The sequence below is a fragment of the Corvus kubaryi genome, unplaced genomic scaffold (assembly GCF_017639235.1).
Source record: "Corvus kubaryi isolate FWS band 111438036 unplaced genomic scaffold, C.kubaryi_AGA036_p1.0 37396, whole genome shotgun sequence".
In the NCBI taxonomy this organism is placed as follows: domain Eukaryota; kingdom Metazoa; phylum Chordata; class Aves; order Passeriformes; family Corvidae; genus Corvus; species Corvus kubaryi.
The window spans coordinates 24,939,781-24,956,996 of record NW_024581135.1 but is presented as its reverse complement, the minus strand read 5'-3'; the positions used below and the strand labels follow the sequence as shown (position 1 = coordinate 24,956,996).

The 17,216-nt window shown below is 41.1% G+C and overlaps 1 protein-coding gene across 1 annotated transcript; it reads right to left on the bottom strand.

The window, feature by feature from the left end:
* Positions 1–2,791: 2,791 nt before the first annotated feature.
* On the bottom strand, positions 2,792–13,711 carry CD28 (CD28 molecule). Its single transcript, XM_042041255.1, has 4 exons — positions 13,515–13,711; positions 6,931–7,284; positions 6,561–6,679; positions 2,792–3,776 (listed from the first exon to the last, which is right to left on the bottom strand). Exons 1-4 carry the CDS (start codon positions 13,567–13,569, stop codon positions 3,636–3,638), a joined length of 669 nt encoding a protein of 222 aa, XP_041897189.1. The 5' UTR covers positions 13,570–13,711; the 3' UTR covers positions 2,792–3,635.
* Positions 13,712–17,216: the final 3,505 nt, after the last annotated feature.

Below are 17,216 nucleotides of genomic sequence, written 5' to 3'. Positions count from 1 at the left end.
GGCAGGGATGCAGGGTTCACATTTATAGCTACAGAAGAAATAAGAGGTATTTTTAAAAAAATGTTATACAGAAGGATGATACTGGAATTTGAAATATTCAGACTAGAAGGAACGTCCAAGACTTTTGGCTTTAGTAAGCCTAACTGCCCCAATGGGGAGGGTTCAAGACACTGCAGAGATAACACAGGCTACCTCCTCGGCATTTGTCTTCTAGGGCTTTGGTTCCTGGAAGCGAAGAAGAGCCAGGTGTGGTACTGTGCTGTGCTGGAGACATGCAGAACAGGAATCAGCACGCAGGGGCTGGAGCCGCACAACCCTTGGTTGACCCCTTGCAACATATGTTGATTGCTGTTCAGATGTGATGACTGCAGTTCAGATGTTCATTTGACACTGAGACCCAAAAGTGGGGGAAAGGAGGATGAAAAATTAAATCACTCTTTGGCAGGATTGTATTTGTATTTGAATTAAAACCTTTGTGTAAGGCAGAAAACCCTACTGATCTACCCCTGCCCTCCGTGAGGGACAGTTTCCAAGTTCAGAGCTGCAGCAGAGGGAGGTTTCTCTTTACATCATCCCATAAACAGCATATAGACCCCAAAGGTAGGGCCAGGGAAGGACAGGGCTCTCCTGGCATGTTTTGCATTGCCTAAAACCAGATGGAATAAATTAGGATTGCTGTTTATTGAATATGCTAATCCACATATGCAGAGCTGGAGTCCAGGCTTAACTGGATTGCTTCTCTGCAAACACTTTATTTTACTCCTTTACAGTGGTGGATAAAAGGAATTTTCTGGTATCCCATCTCCAACTGTCTGTAATTCATGTCCCTCTGGAGCTTTAATTTAACAGCAATGTCCATTTTAACACAGTGCTGGGGCTTTCTCATGTCCTGATTCTCCTCATTTTTTCATTTTATGTTTAGGATATTTCCCTGTATCCCCCTTCCATTTTGGTCAGTCAAACAAATTAATACGTGTTGCAGATGTTCCAGGACTTACTTTCCAGTATCATGTCCTGGGAGCTATCAGTATGTTTTAAATATGGAAAGTACAAAAGTGTTAGGGGAAGGAAACCAAATTATACCAATATTTGCTTTAGAAAGTAACGTTTTCCTCCGACTAGCCTCAGGCCTAATACATTCATTCAAGATTTAATTTACTGTATCTATTTAATAAATTTAAAAGGAGATTGCAAAAAGTATAATAAAACTCTAGGGAATATAGATGTAATGAAATAGATGCATCTATACCTAAATATGTATATATGCAGTTTATGCAAAGAACATTTATCCTGTTTCGTGGGTTTGATACACATTTGCCATCTCACCTTATACATGCACTAGAAGTTGTGATTTTCCCCAGCACATTGTGATCATACATGTCATTGTGCCATACAATGACAAACTGGAGCTTGGTGAGACAGTGCCATAGTGCCATACCCTGACAGAGAGCTGTGCCCAGCCTGCTGCTTTCTGCTGGGAGTGTCTGGAAGCCCCAGCACGGCATCATTCCTATCTCCCCTCCAAGTGATGAGGGAGGTGGCAAGGCATTAGCATCCTCCCAGTCAGTGCCAGCAAGGAGGGCCAGACCAGGCTGGGACCATGCAGCGACTGTCATGTGTCCTGCCTGGCTCCCTCCCCTCTGCTCTGTGCACATGTTCCTTGCTGCCTCCACTTCTGTACAAAGGTGCAGTGAGGGGCTTTTCAGGAGAAGAGAGTAAAAATTGTGTGTAGAAAAATGTCAGCCTTGGAGTGTTTGTGCATGTGGTGAGGGGAAAGGAGAAGGAATAAATAAGACTTTGTTTTGAAGTTCTTCAGTTCAGTCATAAGCTTTTGAGTTTGCTGAGCTGAACCAGACCAAGGCTCTCAGGGCCTGCTGGGTCCATGACTGGATTCCCATGCTGAAGACGCAGCACTGCCTCTTGGGCATTGCCATCAGGGCTCTGCTGTCCCTGGCTGGGGACAGGAGGCACCTCACCGCTGCTCATGGGTGGTACAGCACCCTCCAGGAACATAGTTCATGGTGATATAATACTCACACTGAAAGGTTTGGGGCCCAGTCAGCAAACTCAAATAAAACTTCCAATTTGGAAGTGCTGAAGTTGTTTTCCTGGGTTAAGACATCAAAGCAAATTGTTGTCATGCTCCCACATCTCTACTTTTGTCCTGTCTCCTCAAAGAGAGAAAGAATCTTCTTATTCCAGTTTGAAGGAAATTAAATGTTGTACAATCCAAATTTTATTTCAAGGTGGAATGTGGATTTTTTTTTTCTTTTAATTGTTTATTCAGTAGTTTCTATAAAATAAACATTGTCTCTTCTGTATGAAAAGGGATTTTATGCCAAGGCAACCCCAATCACAATTTAGGATGTCCTGTTATTGTAAACATACTAGATTGAAAGAATGAATCATGTTTTGCTAAATACTTTGTCCTACTCTGGCATGGACAGTCCTGAAGAACATATTTAGAGAGAAAAGTAATTTCCAGATAACACAAAGTTCCTCAAAGTGTCCAGAGCAGATCCTGCATATGTCTGAGAACTTGCAGGTCCATTTACAATGCTGGGAATGAAGAATCCTCTCACACCACAAAAACTGGGTGCTTATGGGAAAAAAAATTCAAGTGGTCTTTAGTTGCTCATAAGTCAGCCCAGATTTTTGTAAGCGCTCTGGTACAACCTAGGTGCCAGAAGATGTGCACGAATTTTCAGGAGGACTCAGGAGAATACCTTCTGAATTATCAAATTCAAAAATAAAAGTAAAAATCTTCTCAAAATCCGAGGTCTCTGTCTTCTAATGCTTCATATATAACTTTGCATTCCCTTGATGCAGAAGGCAAACAAATCAGAAATGGGGTTGTTTGTGATTAAGACAGATCTTTCTTCCTCTCCCACTTGTCTTGATTTTGTCTTCAGGTTGCTTGCTTTTTCAGTCAGTGGAGTTCCTTGGTCACGACTGCAGGTGGCCTTACGAACATCTACACAGTGACCAGCCCAAGGACTCACATGCTGAAGGTTTACTAGTTTTCTATCAGCTTGATTTGTCCTGGCAGACTATTTTTTCCATAGCCTAATAGCTTGGATGCCTTCTGGCTGACCTTCTCCTCTTTCTTTTAAGCACGTGTTTTGAACTTCAAACTGTGTCCTGGTCTTGTAGAGAAAAAAATATTATTTTTTACATTTTGCCAGGCTTAACAGCAACAGTCTGAGGGATTACACATACAGGGAAGGAAATTAAGGGTTAAATCTAAGGCAGTAGTTATTGGAAAAGATCAGAAGTTCTGCTTCTTCCAACAGCTAAGCAAAACCACAAGTATTACGAAGAGACCAGCTCTGAGGACTGATGCCATCTTTCCATCTTACCCACTGACAACCCTCAACACAAGCTGGGCCTCATTTTCAGCCATCATGGAAAAAAATTCTTTTTTTACTTCTCCCCCTCCGTCCCCCTTTTAATATTTGTTTGTTGGTCTGGATTTTCTTTTAGTAGATCAAAGTTTATCTAATACTTGCTATGGTGTAGGTGTCTGTGAACAATAGCAATAAACACGACGAGAAAATGAGAGGCTGTCCTTCCATGCCCCAGAGCAAGCGACTGCCTGGAAGGACAGGAGGCTCCTGGTGGGTGCGCTGCTGGGATCAGGGCTGCCAGGACCGATAGGCGGTGTAGTCCCGTGTTGGCGCATAGGACGGGTAACCCTTGTTCTTCTGGTATGGCGGGTGCCGGGGAGTCATGTTCATGTAGTCACTCTGATGGTACATATTCTTTTTGGATTTTTGCTGTGGGGAAGGGTGAAGAGAACTGTGAAAACTCTCATGTTAACTGCTGACAGGTCTGGCCCTAGGTCCTTGTTCAGGGAAGCAGGCATATTCATAAGGCAGCTTCAGGTTTAAATACATTAACAAAAGAATTAGAACACATGTTCTCATCAAATAATCTATGGAATTTGCCCAACCTGAAAGTTAGTCTCCATCTTATCTGGTGAGAGATTTACAGTGTTAGTTCTTCAGGTAAAGGAATGCTACACACCAAGGATACAAACTGATACCTCTCACCATCATCTTGCCTCTCTCATCTGTGGAATGATTCAGCAGAAACAGTAGAGTCTGAGCTGTGAAGGCTGTCCTTATTTATTAGGAGGAAAAGAGAAATTAGCTTAACTTGAACAGAATAAGAGCAAGAAAAATCAGCCCAGACTATGTGTATAATGGTTTTCCTACCATTTACAGCAGTGAGACACAATGCGTATGTTGTTCTGAATCTTCCTTTAAGCAGTGAAAGAATCAGAGCTGATGTTAATCTTTTATGTCTCCATATCTGGGCCGCAAAAATCTTATTTCCACTGTTGAATTCCTGCTTATAATGCCCCTGTGAGACAAGGGAAGCATCAGCTCTTTCAGAAATAAGAGTAGCAGAAGACAGGTGAAATAATTTGCCTAAAATCACAGAGGAAATCTGTGGCTACAGCAGAATTTCAGCCTCTGACTGCTGCAGGCTGTGCGCAAGGTTGGTGTTTTTTACATAGCTTAAGGCTTTATTGATCAGGGGTAAGTAAAGTGCTTCCATGCTTTTTCCTTAATACTCATCATACACTGTTTTGCAATCTCCTTTTTACTGAAATTCCCTTCCTATGTATAAAAATAGTTGCATATGCTGCAGTATATATGCATAGGATGCTGTGGAATTGGAGGAGATGCTGTGGAATTGGAGTTTGCATTAGAAAATCTGATGGCTGAATTATGTAGTATGTGCAGAGTGGGGCAGTTACTATGAAATATTTTAACCTGTTTTATATTAATGTTATATATATGCAAAGTGTTGAATGTAAGTTACATACTGCTTAAGCCATGTAATGCAGTCAATGCATGTAAAGCATTAGATACAAAAGCTTTATCTCTGTGTGTTCATCTCCATAATACAGGATTTCTAATTCACCCAAGAGGTAGTTTTGCATGGGAGAAAGACATTTTGCTAGCATGAGTGAATGTTGGGCTGTTACAGGATCAAAGACTGCTACTTTTGCAACGGAAAGCAGTTTTTCTTCAGGGAAGGCAGACTATATGAAAATAGACAAATATTTAGCTGCTTTCAGGAACTGATCAGGCTTGCCATGTCTGTCTAGTATCACAATTAGGATACCTTTTTTTACAATATCACAAACAATTCTAGGCAGCTGTATTTATACTCAACAACACTCTAAATACATCCACAATCAGAAGACATATTATCTGAAAGAATACTGCCAGCAGTAATAACAGCAGGTAAAAACTGATGGAGCAAACAACACACATGGCAACACAGCCTTGCCACTCTTTCTGGGGGCAGACATGTTAGTAGCAAAGTGTGAAGCCATTAGGTAGCAAATGAATATAGCACAGAGAAAATGGTTCAGATTCTAAATGATGGATTTGAAGCTATAGCATCTCATCTGTGGCACAGCCACAGCAGCACAGCACTGTAACACCAGCAGCTGTTTGCTGTAATCCTCTCAGCTCTCTGAGGAGTCAGCCTCTACAACAGGGCACAAAGAAGAGCCACTTAACCTGCCTTTTCATTTTCCTACGGCAGTGCCCCCTTTGATTGTTTTCCATTAGAAATAGCCACAGATTGAGAAAGTGGTTTTTTGTGAAACACTTAGCAGATCTCAAGCTTCAGCTAGCAGTGGCTTTCTGTATATATGCAATGTTTAACCTGGCAGAGACTCTGGACCCTTTATACGGGCTACCTCATAATTGTTGTTTTGAAAATCACTATTTAACAGCAAAGATTGAGGGGAAAGCCAGAGTGCAAGGAATTGAGTTCTCTATGTTCAAGTCTTTCTCACATGGAGTAAGTAGTTTAAATTGGCCCTGGAGATCACAGTCCTAAGACTTGTCGAGGAAAATGTCCTTCTGATGCCCCAGTATCATGCCTCTCTTTTTTTACTCCAGGAGGAGAACTGGATGTGACTTGGGCCAGTCAACTCTCCAGAGAGATTAGAAAGCAAAAATTATGATCTGTAAGGCTGTCTCAGCTTTCTTACTGTTGATGTACAGACAAGGGACTACTGAGATCCAGGTGCTCCTATTCCCTTGCAGTCAAGCTGCCAGAAATAGTGGTTGCTTGAGGGAATTGCTGGATAGGCACAAGACACCAGTGCAGATGGTCGTGGGCTAACTGAAGGCTCCCTATAGATTGTTTTATTTTAGGTGAACTCCTGTCAGTATAGCCTCAAAGGGTTTTGCCAGAAATGCTTGTAGCTCTAGATTTCCCTGACAGGTTCAGTTGGCAGAGGTAGAGACAGTGTCCTGGTATTGCTGGTGTGCAGGGCACTGCCAACACTGTGGCATTACTATTTGCTTTAGGACTCTACTGCAGAGGCCTGACTGCCCACCTGGAGAGCATCTGGTGTTTCAGCTCTTTTGGGGTACACCATGGGTGTGCATACATAGCTGGGTTGAAGAAACACTTCAGTCATCCTGTACTGACGGGGGGATCTGTGAGTTAGTGGTAAACATGGCAAGTATAGCCTGAGAAATGAACTACTAGAGCATATAGAGCAAAGGAAAACGCTAGTTGCTTACCCAGTAGTTAATAAAAACTGCAGTTATTAGCATGCTGTAGAATGCAAGAATTCCAGTCACTGTTGCCAGAATCCACAAAGGAATTGCCGACTGAGGCTCTTGTATTTGGGTGGGTGTCTCTTTAAGGAAAGAGCAAAGAAAACTTTAAGTACATTAAATCAAAAACATTGATCTCTGCCTATTTACTCCTTGTTCCAATGTGTCATTTTTATTAATCATCATTTTAAGATCTCTTCTTCAGGAAATTCAGAGCAGGAATGTAGTTTTACCAGGCGATCCAACTTCTTTTTTAAGGAAACAATCTGCCTCCAGCCATTAAGTAAGGAGTGTGTATAGAGAGGATACTGGCCTACAGAGATTTCTAGCTTACCTTTCACGTGAATAACAGTCCCATTGCTCTTCTCATTGTAGACGTATGGGGGTGGATACATGACCTCAATTTTGCAGAAGTAGATGTCAGTTTGGTTGGCATTCATGTTCCAAAGATTGAAGATGACTTTGTCTTTATCATGATCCCCTTGGCAGTTGAATTCTTTATTTGAATTGCTGCTAATTTTGGTCGTGTTCCATGAAATAAAGCAAACTTCAACTGAACTGTCCGTTCCTTTGTGTAGAGAAGCTCGAAATTCCTTCCCTGTCCCATTGTATTTGTAGTTACAAACTAGAGTTGCAGTTTGGTTAGCTACGATGAGCAAAGGATGCTGAGCCACTAAAATCTTGTTTTCTGAAAGGGAGGGGAGAAAGTGAGAAAAACACTTGTTTATAAAATACAGTATGAGACTTCAGAACCACACATCCTCCCCTGCAACTCTTCTCCATATCTCCTCTCCCCTGCTGACACTCCCTACTAGGGAGTACGAAACCACCCATCTGCAGAAGCAGTTTCTCACAGGAGCTATTGTTGCAGCAATCCACCTATAGGTAAATAATTACATAGTCACTAGGGGAGACTATGAGATCAAGAGTGTTTTTCTTCAGAGTCAGAACACTAGCAGAGACAGTGGCCCATGATTAAGATTTAACATCAGAACTCAGAAGCCTAGGCTGCAACTGTGTGCATGTGTGTATATAGAAGGCCATCTAAGTTTATCCTTCATTTAGCAAGCAATTTCCCAGGGAACATTATGGAGTGAAAATACTATGAATTGACACTGCGTTCAGATAAGAGAATATTATTTATACATTTGCTTTTTAATTCAAGGACTCCTGAAGTCTTTGCAGGTGGATTTGCTGAACCAATTCAAGGGTTTGGACCTTGGGCAATGAACACTAAAAGCATGAACTGCTATCATTTTAATGTAAAATAAGTAATTTCTCTAGCTAGCAGCTGTAGTAGATTCTTAATCTCTCAAAGGACTCAGGAGCTGACTAATTTGACACTGCACTGGCACTTAGCACTTGAATGGCCTGTAAAAAAGCATGTCACATGAATGTATAATTGAATTTGAATTGACCAGACTGATACACAAACAGGAAATGTTTTCTGACATGTAGACCTCTGTGCTATCATCTGCCAAACAATGAAACACTGCAAGGACTATGCAGAAAGACAATTTCTTCAAAGAAAAGTCATCCTGTACAAATGAGGCCCTTCTTTTCAAATGATGACCCCTAAGTAAGAGGAAGGGAGTTTTGGCTTTTAAGCTAGAGTCTTGCCAAGGCTTTTGTATGACCACTTAAGCCTTTATGCAACCTCAGCTAATAGGAGGTCTGGATAGTCTTTTACAGATCCCTGAGAATCACTGTGGCTGATAGAATGACAATTGTACCTCTTGTCCTCAAAATGTTGTGCAAACCTAGATTCTTTCTACTTAATCTGTGTGATGAGACTTCAAAAAAGCTAGTAAGAGAAATGAAGTGGTAAGGAGGCCAGACCCAGAATGCCCAGAAAACGTGTTTAAAACTGTGTTTAACAATATTTAGGACCAAATGATGCTTAGTGTATTCATGCCTGCACAAGAAGATGAAGTACCCTGGCTTGTTGAGTAGGATACTCCTTTGGGATGAATGTGGTCCAGGGAGTAAAGCAAACACAAAGAGATGAATGAGATGTCCAGGACCACTAGTAGGGTGCAGACAGTAAAAACAACCTTTGGCTAGCAGGTTCTCCAGTTACCAGCAGAACCCATGAAACTGCTGAAGTTGTTAATTTTCTCATTGAAAGTCTCATTTACCAGCCCTTGTTTCAAATGAGACCAGGAGATGTGAGGCAGGGAATGCTCTAATTGCCTCATCTTTAAAAAAAGAAAGATTGTAGCCTATCCTCCTTGTGTCTCTTTGCCCAACATTGTTGGGGGGGAGGGTTGAGGAGAGCTCATAAGGGCTCTGGAATCCCATGTTTGCAGGGAACCCAAACACTGTGAAACTTTGGATGAAGGATAGCATTTCCAGGCTTTCCAGCAGAAAGAGACATGGGTCTTTGATTCCTAGGACAGAGTGGCAAAGTAAGAACAGAGAAGGCAAGTCTTTACCTAAGGTGGTGCCTGTGGTGAGTTTTCATCGAAATGAAGACATTTCAGCAAAACAATTCAGTTTCATTGAATCAGCATTTTCCGACAAAAGCTCTCACATAGGCTTATAAGGCATTCTAGTAAGTGGTGAGGTTCGGATTCCACCCCTTTAGACAAGGTATTTGATCACATTTTTGTTGGCTGGAAAATTGATTTTTGGCCTATGCGGCAATTTGCAAGTCTGCAGTAGAATTCTTCCACCTTTAGCACAGCAGAATACTACACAACTCACTTGAGACAGTTATTCTACTTTGCAAAGGGACTGAATGCACCTTCAGGGGAGATCGTTTCTGTCTCAGAGTTGACAACTGAAATAGGGTTCCAGAACAGACAGAAGTATTACACTTCAGAAAAGTGCTTGCCTGTTTCCATTGCAAGTACTTACAGAAAACCAATGGATATTTATTGCTCAGCCTGATCATATTTTCACTGTGGCCAAAGGAAAGTCAAAGAACACTGAAAATCTCATCACTGAGGGACAACTTTCAGATGTTATTTAGACTCCTCTGCAGACCCCAATGACTTACTCCATCTCTTTCACTGTCATCAGCCAACCTGAATTCCTGACGTTTAGGCCTGAGCTTCATGCCTTGAGCTCCACTATTTAACTACAGCTCTGGACTATTTATGTCCCTGCCATGATACTGTGATAATTGGCAACCAGTCCGTTTTGATATACCCACCAAAAATGATAAATTCCTTCAACTTATTTTCACCTCTTGGATTTATAGCCCAAACTGTTTGCCTTGTCTTGCAGGCTGGGCTTGATAACCCAGCTCCATGCTGCTGATGCTGGGATGCAGACAGCTGAGCAGTGGGAAAAAGCCCATTTGTGGATCATTAAATGAAGACAGCTCCTACATGATTGAAGCTAAGCACCCAAATCTATTTTTACAAAGTGACTTTACTAGATAAACCTAAATTAAAGAAGATATTTTTGTTTTCATTTATAGGCACTAATTAGCACCACATGAATTGGTTGGGCTGCAATGCCAACAGGGGCAAGGCAAGCTTACTCCACCGGTGTGTTAGACAAGCCCTGCTGTTCTCCTCCTCCTCTGGACTTGGAGGTTTTTTTGAATTGAATAAAGTCAGTCATGCTAAAATGTGTATTAGTTTCATGGGGAAGACAGAGTAACACCAAACATCCCTCACTTCACTTGTGATCTGAATAGGATTTGACTACATTCTTAGTAGGATGTAGACCATTCTAAGCAAACATGGGCTGAGGCTGCTTTTGCCTTCACAGAGCCAGTTTTTCCTCATAAGTGTCACTTTGGGTTTGTTAAATGGTGAAACTCTGAAACATTTTGTAGGTGTTTCCATTCCCCTAAATAGGGTTATGATTGCCACTTCAGAGCTGTGTTCAGTCATGTTGTATAGTAATAAATACCTATATCTTGGCCTTACCCAGCCAGGAAGATAGTAGTTATGAAAAATAATTTTTTACAGTTTCAAAAAGCAGTGATGTTTAAAAATGTAAAATCATTTCAGTCAGTGTGGACAAGCTGCAAACCTTCTCTTAGGATCTTGGGATTTATATGCAATAGTGTGTAAGATCGCTAAATGTTTGTTAAGCTTTTTTGTAGCTTGTTTTTAGTGCTGGGCATTTCTTATAATCACATGTGAGGGGGTTTTGCATCATGAAACAAAGTGCCATCCATCAATAATATCTGTAAAATACTGACTTTCTGATCATCGAACCCTGATGCAAGCAAAACTTCATTGAAGTTTTTTATTTTTTTTCTATTCACCAAGAAAGTGAAATAGAGTTGACAAAGTATGGAAAATAACTATTTTGAGGTGGGTTGTTTTTTTATTTTCTCCAGAACTCTTCTTGAATCATCATCAGCTATTGGAAAAAAATATTCTGCTAAAATATTTAGTATTCTTTGTCTTTTTTTTTATGCCAGTAGCTTCAGGGAGCTATTTTCCAGAGCAAGGTATCTAAGATAATTTGGGATTTCTGTAAGCACAGGAAAGAAATGGCCCACCTAATTCCCTGGGGGGATAGGGAAAAACCTGAAAGGAATTTGTTTAAGCCACAGGCAGAAAGGCACACAGGTATGTTATAAACAAAGCTATTTCATTTTTGTTGCTGGTGGTCTGTTCAATTACGTTTACTCTTCTTTCCTAGGTACAAGGGTCCTTCTCTTTTACTTTGGTTTGAGGCCACCCAGCTGTGTGTTTAACGTGCAGCTGGGAGGATCCTCTCTTTCTGGCCCTTACAGACCTGTTTTCTGCTAAACTTTCTTGTTTTGCTGTGAGTACTGCAGGCAGCGGAGTACTCCAGAAAGCCCAGGTGACACTCTTGCTTTAATCAAATCCAGTCTGAGCACAGGGTTTTTTCTTGGCAGTTTGTGATTTATTTTTTTAAAACAAGAATTAGTTGATGTCTTCCTAATCTCAGCTAACCTTGCCTCATCCATCTTCTGCATTCTGGTAACCCTGGTGGGTTAGAGGTTGATTTTAACCCCCAGAGACCATAAGCCAGAAGGTTATGTCGATAGTAAAAAGATGAGGTCAGTCGTGATACACTGCACTGGGAACCTGCTTATATTACTTACTTCACAAAATACCAGACACTTGATATAGCTGCCTCTCTGACAGACCACAGCAGGGCAATTATTTAGCCAACAAAAAGGGGAGGAGGCCAAACTTTGTAAATGTTAGTGTTTCTTCAAAAGGGAAATGACTAAACTAGTATTTTAAGTCCCTTTCTATGATTTAAACTCAACCAGTTACTGATTAAACTGCAGCAGTTAGTGATACAGTCTAACAACAGGACAAATTCTGTTGATTTTCCCAAACCAAAATACCTGAGGCTTATAGTGCACTTCATGGCTTGAGGAAGTCCTGCAGGGTTTTGACCTGCCTTAGTGTTTTCCATGTACTAAGGATCAATCACCTTGAAAATGAAGAGTGAAAAAAATAGATGGGGAAAGGATGAGAGCCCTGAGAAGCTAATGACCTCATGTGCTTCTCTTTAAGCAGTTGAACAATCTTAGTGAGTCTGTTGGAGAAATCCAAATTCTTCATGCAAAGCAAGTGTACATATGTCTGTAAAGCCATGGCATAATGCCTGTGTCTGAGAACCACACACTGTAATTAATTCTGCTGCAATTCAAAAGCACTGCTTTAAAGCTGTTCACACCTCACTGAAATGTGTTTAGAACTGTTAACCTACTGCTGATATTATCCCCTCCTGGAATTAGTGTCTTCTTTGACAATCCAGGAGCCTGGTGTGGAAACAATTATGATATTGCGAACAGAGAATTATAAACATGGGAAAGGACAAGGAAGAAAAAAACCTACGATTTCTGAAAGAAATGGTGAACACAGTGTCATGCAAACTACAATGCCTTCGCTGAGGAAAAGAACTATGTAAAAAATAATGTAGAAATAAGAAAAAATATATTCAATTGCATCTCTCATACTAGAAAAAGCAACATTTTTAAGTTGTTCTCTATGTTAAAAATTTTGTACCGGAAAACAGATTTTTATTCCTATCTGTAACTTCCCTGTACAATACAAAACACTGATACTTGGAGAAGATGCAGTAACAACAGTTCACAGCCAGCCGTCTGAAAAACTGTCTGTCTCAAGATTACCCTAGCAAAAGCCATCATCCCTTGCCTTGCTTTGCATTTTAATGTACCCGTTGGAAAGACATATTAGCTCTGAACATATGAACACTGCATCAGCAAGACAACACCAAGATAAATACCCTCAGCCACAAAAACTGAAGAGTCAGGAAGATTCACTAAGACTCAAGATTTCAAAATCACAAAAAGATTTTTTTTCCTGAAGATCTTCAGAAAGAAACTAGGTGTCTAGTAAGTATCAGTAAACCACCAAACAATGCAAAAATCAGAAACTTGGCAAGTCCCATCCTCCCATCTTTGAGCTCAGTAAGCAACTCTGCTTTTGAGCATTTATTTGCTAGTCCTGTGAGGATGTCAGTGCACTCAGCTCCGGAACCCATCACACCAAGCCAGGCCATGGGGGAACCTGAAGCTTTACAAGTAGACTTGGCGATGTGGAGAGTCTGCCCCAAGAGAGGTGTTGGCACCAGGTCTGCTCAGACCTGCTGCCCCCAAGAAAAGGCACTTGTGAGCAGAACTTGTAAAGCCCGGGGGTAGGTGGAATAAACACCCCTCTGCCTATGCATGCAATTTCCAAATGGATCTAGAGAGAAGTCAAATTAAAGGAAAACTCTTGGGTCTCATCTTGGAGGGATACTTGTGGCAGGAGAAAAATTGGCCTCTTGGTTATATCAAGTTGATCCATGTGCAGACTTAGCAGCATGCTGTCTCTCCCCTTTCATCCAAACAAGAACAATTTGTGCAAAATTAATTCAGAGCTATACCAGACCTTCTACCCCTTGATGATCAAAGTGAGGAAAAATAGGGGAAAGGATTGAAATGTGGGGGGGTTTTGTTACCTGTTACATCAGCAGTGGGGATGAAGCAGAGCACCACGAGGATCCCCAGGAGCATGGTGCTAATGGTGGGCCTGCTGCCTTGTCCCCTCCCCCTGCAGGCACTGCCACGTCTCCCAGGGCCCCACAGCACCTGCCTTCCTTCCCTGTGGGGCCAGGCTGCACTCTCGGGTGCTCACACAACTTCTCTCCTCCTCCTTCTGCAGCACATGATACACTGCCTGGTGAAACCACTGTAATGGCAATGCTTGAACAGGAAGTTAAATTGTTTGATGATTTTAGTCTTAGGAAGCTGCCTCTGCAAAGCTCAGTAGTACTTAAAAGGTGCTGGAAGTGTGCATTTCAAGATAGGGACTGTAAGCCCTGTATTGCACGGTGTGGTTACATTTGGGGCTCTGCAAGGCTGCTCCTGTCAGGGAGGAATGGACCTCCCTAGGGACACAGTGCTCTTTATTTACCAGGAGTACATACACATGTACACTGGTTCCATCGTCATGGGAGAAGCAAATACCAGTTTCCAAGTTCCTGATGGCCAGGCCTGGCCCATCAGGAAGTTGTGTGCTCGGGAACCTTCACCTTTCCTCAATCCTAGGAGCAAAAATCTTCCTCTCTTGGCCTACCATCTTGCTTCTGCCTGTTTTCCCAGGCCCTGGGAACACTGACATATTTTGGTAGTAGTTTGTTCATACTCATTTTTCTGCATCTGCTTGTTGCCTGAATGCAGAGCCAATAGTGCAGGAAACAGTGATCTGGTATACCTTCACATTTTGAAAATTATCACAATTTATGAATGCGTGCAACTGTAATCCAATTAACATCTAAGTAAAGGCAGCATGCAGCAAGCACATTGCTCACTCAGTGCTTTCATGGAGGCCTTCTTCTGTAAAGTTTTTTCTTCAACTCATCAGGTAGATGCTCTCTCTTCCTTTGCTTTGCAAGCTCAATGTCATCTCTTCCCTTGCAAAAGCAGGTTGTGAGAGCCCGGTGATGGCATTTATAACGTGAGAAGCTCTGGTTATTAACTATTTATTTTCATCCACCAAAGTAGAAATATTTAACTGTATCAATGCCCATCACTATCTTGGATTTGAGAGAAAAGGGAAGGTAAAACAGGAAGACTTTCAAGAAAATTGAGTGGTTATAGAAAGGGATGAAAGAGCATGTACTATTCTTTCATATCCCTTAGTATCTGAAACCTTTAGGCCATGTTTTATCAGAAATTACAAATGCAATTTATGAGTTGCCTTAGCTGGTATATCCATTTGCAGTCTAGGAATTTAAACATTATTCTTTTGCTTTGTAATTGGTGTAATTTGCCTGCAATACTGAAAGTTTTGGAATTTCCTTAAACTAATTAAAAAGTAAAAAAGATAAAAAAATCAGATTCTCTCTTTCTTAGCCTACTTTTGTGGTATCTAGGTAAATGTCCTGACACATTTTTTTGACTCATATGAGTATACCTGCAGTTACCAATGAAATAGTCTCAACTTAACTTGTAGTGAGAATCCCTCAAAAATGTTACAAAATTCAGTACCTTTTTGCTGAGTTGCTGTTACAGAGATGAAAACCACTGCTGGCTCTGGTAATATCTTCTGGCTCTGGTAACTCAACATATACAATCTGCATCTTGGCTGTCAGATCCTTTCTGTATTTGGGATATGGACTGGAAATGCACGAGGAGTACATTTTACCCTCATCCCAGAATTAGCAGAATATATTGCAGAGAGAGATACTGCCATGAATTTCACTGGCATACATTGGCGAAAGGGCACCATTCAGGTGGAAACCAGATTATGGAAACAGCTGTGCAGGAGGAGATCCTGCTCTAAGAATCCACTAACAAAAACCTGAGAGAACAGTGTGCACTCTCTGGGTGAGGTCCCATTTATTCCTTTCCATCTCTTATTGCTCCTCATGTGCCTCTCCCATTGTGAGGACAGACCAAGGTACTGATTGCAAACAGGGACTGGAGTGGTGGAATGGAGGAGAGGGAAGAGGGCCCACTGGGCAATTCTCCACTGTGGCTCTAGAGACCAAGCTGTGATGTATCATTTCTCTCTGGGTTGATGAATAGGGGTACCAGTATTGCCCTTTTCAGAGCTTCTTTTTTTTCAGCTGTGATTTTAGTTTTGCCTAATTGTTTCTTCTTTGATCTCTGGAGTAAGGAAGGGTGCTTTCTTCCTCCCAAATAATTTTTGGCTCATCTGCACTTCCTGGTTTTCTAGGATTTTAAAACCTTTTTGTTCCTGAGGGTATGGCTCCTTTCCTTCTCAAAATTGCATCTCTTCCTCTAATTTAAATAATTCATTTCCAATCACTTAGATACTTGGCTGTGCCATTTCACATGTGTGATCTTTTTCTTTTGCCAAAGCTATCATGAGGGCAGGGGAAGAAGATATTTTAGCTTTCAGCAAGCCATCTTGTACTTAGGACAAACCACATAAAAATTTATCTAGGAAAAAAAATGTGTGAAAATGTCTCTCAGTATGCCCTCACTCTTAAATTTGCATTATTCTCCCACTTCTCTAAGTATCTCTCCTTCTATATCCTGAGCATTATCCAAGGGTGTTCTGCAGTAACATTAATTCAGGCAGTATTGACTTCTATTCTTACCCCATTTTCCATTCGTATTTCAGCTGTTGAGTCTGTCTGTACACTGGCAGACAGGATCTGCTTGCTGTCGCAGTGATGGAAATCCCGACTAACACTGTAATTTCAGTGGAACTAGAGCTGTGAGAGCACTGAAAGAGCTAAAAATGCCATTTGGCCATGTTTGGGAAAAAGAATGTTTCCATCCCATCACAAAATGGCTGAAATTGCAGTCCAAGAGAAGTAAATTAAAGGTTTGTAAATAGGTTTGAAGGGTACACAAGAATCTAGAGTATGGGTTTGGGCTTTTTACTCTTCACAGTATGTAAATAAAACAACAGTCTAGGTATTTGATCATAGCTTTTCAGGCCTACTGTTAGAAACCCAAGCACTGACAGGAGCTATGACCTGAGTTTTAGAGAAATAGTTTCTGAAGGATTTTCTGGATATCTTTAAGAGTACCAAAAACTCCCAAGCAGGCTGCCAGTTTGCCTTTACATAAAAGAATGAGGGAGTAATGTCCCACATATCCTCAGCCAAGTGTTCAGCTGTTAAAGTCAAAAAAGACATTCCAGATTTATTATGATTTAAAAAGTGGATAGTTTAGAAGGTAATTTTTTAAAAAATGAAGCCTCCCTTCAGTCACTGGAAGTTGTATAGTGCCATAATTGTTCCCAGCACATACTCCTGTTCTCAAGCAAATAAAACTGTATATGCATACTAGAAGAATAATTGCATCAATATACTATCTTTCACTTATTTCTGAAGACTCCAATCTGATGGAAGACAGTAAGTCACTAAATTCCCTTTTAACTACTATAGACAATTAACTTTTATGTCCATGTACTGTCGTGCAACTACATAGTAAGATTAAATTTAACAGTTGTCTGAGAGAATCTTCCTATGCTTCCCTACCATAAAGAACCATGATGCAGACCTTGAGTGAGTAGTCTATGTAGGCATTATTTTGCTTGTTCTGCATGCTTGTATGTTGTCAGCTGCTGAAGTAAATGCTTTCTTTCTTATGACTGCAATTCTTAAAACATCTTGATTCTTCCATTGCTGCTCCAAGTAATGATGTGTTTTGAACAGTGCTATGCATCCTTGGTACAGATG